The following is a 10,635-nucleotide window of genomic DNA, read 5'->3' as shown; positions in this document are numbered from 1 at the left end:
ATCTTGATACTTCAGTTGTAATGATTCAGTTTGTTCAATCAGTTGGCATTTTTAGTTTGCGTCTCGATAGCTTCAGTTTAAGCTTGGTAACTGATCAGTTTCAGTTTCTGCGCACTTAGGTAAACTCATTATAGACAAATAAACAAGTTTTTTTAACATCAAAATCAAGATTACGAAAATGAAATTTTCTAACAATAGTGGAGCTTAGCATGACGTTGGTAGCTATTGCATGAAATTATGAAGGTTCGAGCATATTTTTGCATAGTTGGCCAAAAATATCCTTCCATAAGTGATTTTTTTCCAATAAATAATCTCCCAAGTGATTTCCACATCTTTTGTTAATTTTCCTTAGTACGCAAGCGAAATAAAAAGTTAATCAATTTGAAAAAGTAGATTCATTGAATGAGTAGTTCTTCTGGAATCCGATGAACTCTATTCAAAAACAAAAAAAATAAGTTCCTTTAAATAGAGTTGCTATATTTTGCACTAGGCGCGTACTAACTCAGAAAGTATAGTCGAACAATTAAAGAATAGTGTTTCATTTTGGAAAGCCAAATGCTCCAATCTCTCGGCAAAGATCATGTGCATGGACCCATTGAAACGACTACCATTAAACTAGTTCCACGGATGCATTGGATTCAAGAGATCGCCAACCCAACTACCACTACCAAGGGATTCCTCTTTGGGCTCAAGCATTTTAGGAGAGGTCGAGAGAGTGACATCTTGTACAGAACTCCTACGATAAGTTCGAATCGAATGCTCCACTACTTTAGTCTATATGCTTCTCTTGGATATATGGGAGATCACTATCCTTCATATATCCCAATATCTCGTCTCTCCATTCCTTATCTTCAAATCCCTGAGGTGTAGTGTCTGTGTAGGGAGTTACTTCTACTGGACCACCACCTCCCTTGATTTTCAACTATGGAGTGAGTTGGACATTTTAGCAAGGGAACCAACCTTATCATTTTCTTATTAGGGGATTTTCTTAAATACGAGCTCGATGAATTGTGTGGATTCTCGAGAAGAGAGGAGCCATGGTGGTCCCTATTTTGCTGCCTCAACTGCCTTAATATATTCCATCACTTTCTCATTTTTGAAGTCACGAGTCCCATTCTTGCTGAGCTACCAACTGAGAAATTGGAAAAATCTTCACCCGAGATGCTCCCACTTATTGAGATGCCCTTAGACCAGCTAAGGATGCCTCATGCTCCGCGTCATAGTTAGATGCCCCGAAGTCCAATTTTACTGCCAACTTTACCCAATATCCTTTCGGAGAGGTCAACATTTCTCCCATTCCGCTGCCTTTATTGGTGGATGATCTATCCATATATACTTTCCAAATATCTTCAAATTCAACATGAAAAGTTTTAGCCAAGAAATTAACTAAGGCTTGCACCTTGATGGCCGACCTGGGCCCATATTTATATCATATTACCTAGTTTAGCTTTCCACTTAACCGACTGTCCTGAGATATCCACGCGAGTCATTATACTCCCAAGAATCCTATTGGAGAAGATCATAATCAGATGAGATAAGAAATATGAATTTAATCTTCAATTTGTTATTACCAAGGTCTGGGCTAGTTTTTCACCATGGTGTATTTGAGCTCAGCTCTTGTTAGCGCATTGGAGATGTAATATGCAGGGTTATGTTCTGGGCCCTCGTGTGTGATTAAGACCAAACTTTAGAGGCCCTTCAGTGGCTAAGAGATAGACATATAATTGCTCTCTTTATACTGTTTTTGCCAATACTGGAAGCTCTGTCAAATACTTCTCCACTCCTCAAGGGCTTTTTTGCATTCCTCATCCCATTCGAATTTCTTAGCTCTTCGGTGAACCCGGAAGAAGGGCACCCTGCAATGTGCTGCCCTTGATATAAATCGTGATAAAGCGGAAATCCTTCCGATGAGCTTTTTGGACTTTATGGAGATTCCCATGAGGTGACATAGACTGAATGGCTTTGAATTTCTTAGATTTGTCCTCAAATGATGGTAACCTAGAAAATTTCCACTCTTGAGCCCAAAAACGCATTTATGAGGATTCGGCTTCGAAACATAGGAACTTAGTGTGTCGAAGGTTTCTAGGAGTTTGGCAATGAGGTCACCTGAGGTCTTAGATTTCACAAAAATATCTATCTACTTAGACCTCCACATTTCGACCGACTTGAGCTGAGAAAACGTTGTCCATGAGTATTTGATACGCAGCTCTTGTGTTTTTCGGTCCAAACGACATTACTACATAAGAGAACATCCCTTCAAAGTAACAAAGCTTATTTTATCTTGTTCTCCTTCAACTAGTAGGATCTGATGATATCCCCGATAGGCGTCTATCAAACATAGATATTGATGGTCTGCAGTTGAGTCAACCAGCTGACCAATCTGTGGAAAAATATAACAATATTTTGGGCATGCCTTTGAGGTCTTAAAAAGCACGAAATGTGACGATCTTTGAGGTCATGTTTTAAGCTTATAAGATTTGATACGAGCTTAAAATCATAATTTTATTGATTAAATTATCTATAAAGATGATAAATTCAAGACTAAACAATGGCAGGCAATAATAGTGAGAAATTAGTTTTTTTTTCCCCTTTGAATCGAAGGAATTATTTGGTAAAAGCAAGTAAAGAAAAAGAATTTTTAATTGAGTTTTATTTGGAGTTTCTATTTGAGATTTTATTGGATAAAATGAATTATTAATAATTAAAACCCAATTTTCAGTGGTCCTCCGTTGAATGGGCCTGGATAATTTCAGCACAACAAAGCATAAAAAATGACTAAACAAAAGCTCACTTTCGTATTGCCAGATGAAAGTACAACCTCTAAAGCTTCTTGTACAGGAACGTGTTACAATCATTCCTGCCGCCGGATCGCGGCGTTAGCTTCAGACACCTAGGCAAACCATATCCATTCACCATTACTAGTAGCAGCTGCTGTATTTTCGTTCTCGTGAAGCGATGTCGGATCATAAAGCAACCATAATTGATGGCAAAGCGATAGCCCAGACAATCCGATCTGAAGTCGCCGCCGAAGTCCGCCGTCTCTATCAAACCTATGGCAAGGTAGTGTTGAATCTAGTCGTAAATCATTTTGCATTCTGTTCTGATGTATCGCAGTTGCAGGAACGGGGAATTTGTAAATCTATTTAGTAATTAATCATTGCTGGGCTTTTAACTGCTCATCTATGTTCTTGCAACAATGGTGTGGAAAATTGAATTGACAAGAATTGGATAGTTTCTTGTTGTAGTTTGTGATCTTTGATGGTTTCAGGTGCCCGGATTAGCGGTTGTTATTGTTGGGCAGAGGAAAGATTCACAGAGCTATGTGAATATGAAAAGGAAGACATGTGCAGAAATTGGAATCCGGTCCATCGATCTGGATCTGCCGGAGGACGTACCTGAGTCCGAATTAATCAGCAAAGTCCATGAATTGAATGCGAATCCTGATGTTCATGGTTGGTTAGTTCTCTGAGCTAGTGTAGGCGCGGGCATAAATATTTTTGTTTTCTAATTAGTTTCATCACATAATTGTTCGTTTGGACTTGGAATCAATCTTTATCTGCTTTGGTTGGTTGATCTAGTATTTTGTGAACTTTGAAGTATTAAAATGGAAATTCAACTTTAAGACTTTCAACTGTTTTTGTGTGATTCTGCAATCTGCGGGGCCAATTTTATAAATTACAGTAGTAGATGAATAATGATATATACGTGAATGTACTATTGCTGATGCTTTTCTCCTTGTACCAAATTTATCGATTACGATGGTATAAGATCGTGTGTTGACATAAATGCTCCCTTAATTTAGTTTTTTTATTTTTAGAATCCCTTACTTTAGTACTGATTTGGTGACTTTTTGTGCATCTTATTGTCACTTAATGGTTGTGATGTAATTTTCATGGGATCTTATTGTGACATGTCTGTGACATATTATTTCTAAAGCTCTGAAATTTCTTGATGTACTCTCGAAATAAGAGCAAAATTATTTAAGGATGGCTTTTGTTGTTGATTGTTGCAGGCATATTGGTACAGCTTCCTTTACCCAAACATATTAATGAAGAAAAAATTTTGATCGAAATATCCCTTGAGAAGGACGTCGATGGATTTCATCCTTTGAATATTGGCAAGTTAGCTATGAAAGGCAGAGATCCGTTGTTTGTTCCTTGCACTCCAAAGGTACTATAATCGATGCATTCATATGGCATCAAACGGACACCCACATTCGCAGTAATTCTGCATGATGCATGATTCTATTACAAGATAACTCTTGACGTTTTACAAGAGTTTTGTTCCGTGAACAGGGTTGCTTGGAGCTCCTAGCACGGAGTGGTGTTTCCGTCAAAGGAAAAAAGGCTGTAGTCGTGGGTCGAAGTAACATAGTTGGCTTACCAGTTTCTATGCTTCTCCTAAAGGAAGATGCCACTGTTACCATAGTTCACTCCCGTACCCAGGAACCAGAAAGTATAATTCGTGAAGCTGACATAATCATTGCTGCAGCAGGACAACCCGAAATGGTAACAAAGCGCATTATGATTGCCTTTTCACTGTTGCTCCCATTTATGTGCTTGCAACTGATCTTTCAATGTTATTAGCTTTTGCAATTCTCTCTTACGCATCAAAGTCTGCAATTTTCAGATCAAGGGTAGCTGGATCAAACCTGGTGCTGCAGTTATTGATGTTGGAACAAATGCTGTAGATGACCCAAGTAAAAAGTCTGGTTATAGGCTCGTGGGAGATGTGGAGTTTCACGAAGCATGTAAAGTAGCTGGATGCATTACGCCAGTTCCGGGCGGCGTTGGACCCATGACTGTTGCAATGCTACTGAAGAATACCTTGGACGGAGCCAAGCGAGTGATCGAGCGTTGATTTTTCTCAGCATTATTCATCCAAACCTTTGGCACTGCTTCACACCTTTTAGCAGAAAGTTGTTTCCAGTTTAAGTCATCTTTCTCGTTCAGAAGCAATAATATATTCGTTGTAACATTTGAAAAATCTTGTTATGTAAATTTCCAATAAATGCATTATTTGAGTATTGTTTGCACTTTATTTTAGTGTTGCAAGTGTTTAAGATGCTTCAAACATCAATTTTTAACCAAAATAATAAAATATCTAACTTTTAAAATTCAATGATAATAGATTTTTAACTTAAATCATTCGTTTTAATCTTGTAAGCAAATATAACGTCATAAACAAATAAAACCAAAGAAAAACAACTGGAAATTGAGTGATAAACTCTTTACATGATTTATATTTTCAATAAATGTTGGAATTTATAAAATATTAACATATAACAAAAGAACGTTACTGAAATCTGAAAGAAAATGATTTGAACCACTGCAATCTAGAATGAAAACACTTTATTAAGGATATGAAAATTATGCAGAGGGTTTGATAGAATTTGTATGATGTCTGTTTGTCTGTTCTTTCTTCTCTGATCTATGTCTTTTTCTTCGAAACATTGGGTGGTTTTCTCACTCTCTTCGTGACTCACAATCTTTTTCCTTCATTCTCCATGATCTCCTCATATTTGCACACATTTGTACAAATTAAAAGTAATTTTAAATTAATGAGTTTTTTTTTTTAATCTAATCTGCTTCTTCTATTCATCTTCGCAGGTTAAATTAAGTTTTGGGCTTATCCAACTTTGGACCTAATTAAAATATAGCCCCAACAAACGCCTCCTACTTCATCACTGCCAACGTGATATGCACTCACCAGACTCTTATGGACCTTATCAATCATTCCTCTACACCATCAATTAGCTACATCCTGGTAAATCAATCCACATAAATACATCTTCATGCAAGTCAGTGTTTTCTTGTGACATCAATGGCTTCCTTATTCACCACCTATGGCTTCCTTATTCACCACCTTTTCCAATACCAGCTGTTGTCGAAGCCAATTGAGCGACTGTTTCCACTCCTGTCTGTAAGTAACCTTGCGACCTTTTTACTCAACCTTGCGCGTTAATGGTGTTTGTCAATTTTACCAAATGATATCCACAAACATTTTCTAGCTCCAAACCCAAATTGTTTCGATCATGAAGCTTCCTCACGTTACCATAGCGCATCCGTTGAAAAATTCCCAAGTGACTACAACTTCACCAAGGGCTTGTTGGCTTCTTTTTGTTAGAGTAGATGCCCTGCAAGCCAACGGTTGGCTAGGAAATTTATTGACTCAAGTGAAATAAACAATCTTTATTTTAATATAATTTAACATTTTATGGTCTTGTTATACTTTATCTGTATACCCATGCAAACAGCATAGATAAAGTCCTTGATTATACTTTAATACAAATGAATCGTAATTCGATGTTGAAACTCGTTTGTAAACACTGTATGATCTAAATTCGTTCCTAGTCGATTCACCCGCCTAAAACATGGATAAAGGTCGCTTGAGCTCGAGACTAGCATCTGTGATGTTGTGTACTGCGTTTCTTGGTAAGGGCATGGAGATGTCCAAACATGCAGATGGGTAGTAATATGATGATTATACGGAACAACCCTCCCTCGGACTTTCCAAGTGGTTATCATTCATCGAGAGGATAAGTCTGTGGTTATGATTGTACACCATTAGTCCGTACGACCCGGGACAACACTGAGGCTCTATATGCTAGGGCTGTGCTTTGACTCGTTTATCGGCTCCAGGAGAGTCATCAGGTGGCGAGGTTGGGTACAATTGCGACACATATAGGAGCCAGTGCATTGTAGTCGGGGATTCACCGCTCACCTACGGGTGTGGATATCCTATGTGATCTGATGAAATAATAGTGCATGGAATATCTGGCCAGAGTATGAGATATATGTTAGTGAAGGAGTTCTCAAAATAGTACACGCGATGCCACTGTTATAGTTATCACATAGTTATCGAATTAATATGCAACCCTCGATGAACCAATGGTTGCAGATTCGATCGGGATATATGAGATGAAGGGACCGTACTGTACGTTAATCATAATCGACTGGTTCCTGCAGGCACTATCAGTGATACCTAGGGGATCATGGGGCGATGCTACTAGACGTTTTTACCATGATCAGATGGGTGCAATCAGAAATGAGTTCTGACATTCTTGATCAAGGTGTTGATGAAAAGAATGAGGCTAACTAGGGTAAGCCCGAATAAAGGATTATGTCCTGAATCACAAGGAGTTGTGAACCCACGGCTACCTGTATCCCTGAACCATTGAGGGTCATACAAGCACTGGATCGTTTGTTCCCGTTGAGAGAATAAATTCAAGGAGTTGAATTTATATTATAATATAGTAAATTCAAAGAGTTGAATTTATGATAATTAAATTTTGAGAAAATATAGCAAATTCAAGGAGTTGAATTTATGATATATCAAATTCAAGAAGTTGAATTTATGAAATTTGGAGAGAATAAATTCAAGGAGTTGAATTTATAAAATTTGATAATTTAATTTATTAAACTCAAAAGTTGGGTTTATTAAATATTAAATTTTGGAGGTAAAAAATTCAAAGAGTTGAATTTATAATTTAAATATTAAATTCAAATGTTGAATTTATAATATCTTTAAATTAAATGTAATGGGTGTATGTTTTATGGGCTTGTAGGAGTACAAGACCAACATACATATTATTAAAGCTCTTAATTAGACTTTAAAAGATTAATTAATTAATTAAACTAGTTGGACTAGGATAATTAATTGATTGAGCCTATTAAGTGTTTAATTTAATTAATGGGCCCTAAGCTTATATATATATATGTATTATGCTTAGGGTTAGAAACAATTCATTCATAATTTTGAAAACCCTAGTCTCCATCTCCTAAGGAATTTCGAAAATCCCATCTCCCAAAAGTCTCGAAATTTCGGCCATCTCCTTTTGAAGGAAAACTTTGAGCCGTCACTCGTTTTGAATCTCCAACGTAAAACTTCTTCTAATTTTTCTAGTGCGAATTAGAAGAGGAACAAATCATCTAGTCGTGGACCTGATTAGAAGAAAGGAGTCTCTTGAAGAAAGGTTGTAGGGATTCATCAAGAGCTAATCCGTTTATACCGGATTAGTTGGAGCAACGTGATCTAATTCACAAAGGTATAAAATTTCAACACCCTATGAATGTTTATGTTTAAATCATACGAGCGCCCAAAGCAAAACATATTTTGATTGTCAAAATAAAATAAAATTTTTAAAACTTCCTCTGCGTTTGGGTGAGTAGAAAACCGAGATCCAACAGTGGTATCAGAGCTTAATAAATTATTTAAATGATAAATTCAACTCTCTCAAATTTTTAATCTCTACGCAAAGTTTTTTTCTAAATCGTATGTTTTGTTATTGAATAATTTATTTCTAACCACACAAGAAAATTTTTCAGAAAATATAGCACCACGAAAATTTATTTTTTTCCAGATTTTCGAAACAAAATTTTTTTTTTTTAAATCTGCCCAGAACTGTTCCGGGCAGTCCGTGCGCTCAGGGCCGCGCACGGTAGCGCGCAACGCCCGCGCGCAGGCGTCTGACGCCTGCGCGCGCGCAACGCGCAAGCGCAGACACCGGACGCCTGCGCACGCCTGCGCGCAACACGCAAGCGCAGACACCGGACGCCTGCGCGCACCGTGCAAGCGCAGGTGCCGGACGCCTGCGCGCACCGCCCGCGCGCAGCGTCGGCGCGCCAGTGCGCGCCTGTGCGCGTTCTGCGCGCACAGGGCCGCTGCCGCTGTCCGAAAGGTTCGGGCAGCGGGCGGCCAGCGAGGGCGGCTGCCCGGGATCGTCTCGAGAACCGTGCTGGATGTTGGGCCTGAATTGTTTGGGCCTAGGGTGCAATTTTCTGAATTTTAAAATTTTTTGGTAAAATTGATATTTTTGAAAATTGGTTCAATTTTTATTTTGAAAAATTTATTTTTAGAAAATTAATAAGTTTCTTGTAAAATAAATAATTAGAATGTGATTTTAATTATTTATGGTAAAATGAGTTTTACAAGAAATCAATTATTATTGATTTAATTGGAAATTAAATAAAGGAGTTTACTTAATTTATTAAATTCTTTAATAATTGTGGTGGTTAGTGATAAAATTATTAGATATATGATTTATCAATTAATTAAATTTTTTAATTAAATTGATTTTAATAATTGATATTAAATGCATGAAGGATGAACGAGAGCCTTGACCAATGTGTTAGGTGTATGTTAGGATATTTTACTGTTTTATTCATTTTGTTAATATTTGATATTATTAAAGTGGGCCTGGTTTATGGCTCTTTTCCACCCCATGAGATGTATCCCTTATGTGTCATGGCTATTTAAATGTAATTATTAGAAATAGTGGGAGATCAAGACTGGAAGATGGTGGGCCCGATGAACGAGATGAAGACATGTAAAATATTGGAAGCTCTTGTAATAGTTGCATTTGCATCCCTGCATTCACCTAGGTTTTGGACCTGGATCCATGTTTGGCTCACATGGATCTAATAATGTTGGCGATCGATAATCCTTATTTATTGTTGAATGTCATATTATGATATATGCGATATATAGTAGTACGCATGTATGTATATTATTAGATAATACTGTTAGAGTAGGTGCACGTCGAGCCAAGTGTTGGCCGAGTGTTCACGATGAAACTCTATGTATAAACGATCTTTATTTTAATAATATTTGAATTTATTATATTGGCGCATCTTTATCTGTATACCCATGCTAGTTGCATAGATAAAGTCCTTGAATATACAAATAGTAGAAAGAATATGAGATGCTCATATGATGAGTATCATGAAACTCATATTTGGAATACTGTATATTCTAAACGGTTCCTAGTCGATTCAGCCGCCAATAAGAAAGATATAGGCCGCTTGAGTTAGGGACTAGTATCTGCGATGTGAGTACCATGTTTCATTGGTAGGGGACATTGTGATGTTCGAGCATGCAGATAGGTGCTCCTGGTAGAGTGCACTGAACAACCCTCCATAAAGGACTTTCCAAGTGGTTCTCACTTATCGAGTGGAAACGTCCTAGTTTATGGTTGTACACCATTAGTCCTTATGACCCGGGACAACATTGAGACTCTATGTGCTAGAATTACACTTTGACTTGTTTACCGAGTCTCAAGGGGTCATCAGGTGGCAAGGTTGGGTGTTCTGTCGAAACACATAGGAGTCGATGCATTGTAGTCGGGGATTCACCGCTTACCTTCGGGTATAGATATCCTATGTGTTATCATGTGTATGTAGGTTGAAATCTCTGATCAGAGTATGATGGTAATTATGAAAGGGGTTTCATAGATTACACCATCGATGCAACTACGACATGACACATAGTATCGATTCATTGACAACTCTCGATATACCAATGGTTGTCGAATCGGTCGGGATATATGAGTAGAAGGGACTGTACTGTACGATAACCATAATTGAATGGTTCTTGCAGGCACTATCATTTGATACCTAGGGAATCATGTAAGTGATGCTGCTAGGCGTTTAACATGATTGGTTGGGTATTATCAGACTTGAGTTCTGACGTTCTTGTTATCAAGGAGTTGATAAGTAAGAATGGAGCAATTGGGGTATGCTCATATAAGGACATGTTTAGTCCGAATCACATGGAGATGTGAACCCACGACTAGTTGTATCAATGAACCATTGAGGGCCACACAAGTACTTGCTTTCTAAATCCCGATGAGAAGTA

The 10,635-nt window shown here is 37.7% G+C and overlaps 1 protein-coding gene across 1 annotated transcript; it reads left to right on the top strand.

Annotated features, from left to right (window-relative positions):
* Positions 1 to 2,774: 2,774 nt before the first annotated feature.
* LOC142553903 (bifunctional protein FolD 2) lies at positions 2,775 to 5,037 on the top strand. The gene is made up of 5 exons (XM_075664443.1): positions 2,775 to 3,060; positions 3,269 to 3,452; positions 4,013 to 4,170; positions 4,296 to 4,508; positions 4,630 to 5,037. Exons 1-5 carry the CDS (start codon positions 2,956 to 2,958, stop codon positions 4,858 to 4,860), a joined length of 891 nt encoding a protein of 296 aa, XP_075520558.1. The 5' UTR covers positions 2,775 to 2,955; the 3' UTR covers positions 4,861 to 5,037.
* The last annotated feature ends 5,598 nt before the right edge of the window (positions 5,038 to 10,635 follow it).

The sequence above is a fragment of the Primulina tabacum genome, chromosome 8 (assembly GCF_025594145.1).
Source record: "Primulina tabacum isolate GXHZ01 chromosome 8, ASM2559414v2, whole genome shotgun sequence".
NCBI lineage: Eukaryota > Viridiplantae > Streptophyta > Magnoliopsida > Lamiales > Gesneriaceae > Primulina > Primulina tabacum.
Note: the sequence above shows the minus strand (reverse complement) of the source record. Positions and strands in the feature narration are given on the sequence as shown.

What these genes read in the sequence shown, in the direction of transcription:
- LOC142553903 (XM_075664443.1), top strand. Translation starts at nt 2,956, where the DNA reads ATGTCGGATCATAAAGCAACCATAATTGATGGCAAAGCGATAGCCCAG. An exon ending in TGCGAATCCTGATGTTCATG is followed by an intron (nt 3,453 to 4,012) that starts GTTGGTTAGTTC and finishes TGATTGTTGCAG; the next exon opens with GCATATTGGTACAGCTTCCT. An exon ending in TTGTTCCTTGCACTCCAAAG is followed by an intron (nt 4,171 to 4,295) that starts GTACTATAATCG and finishes TTCCGTGAACAG; the next exon opens with GGTTGCTTGGAGCTCCTAGC.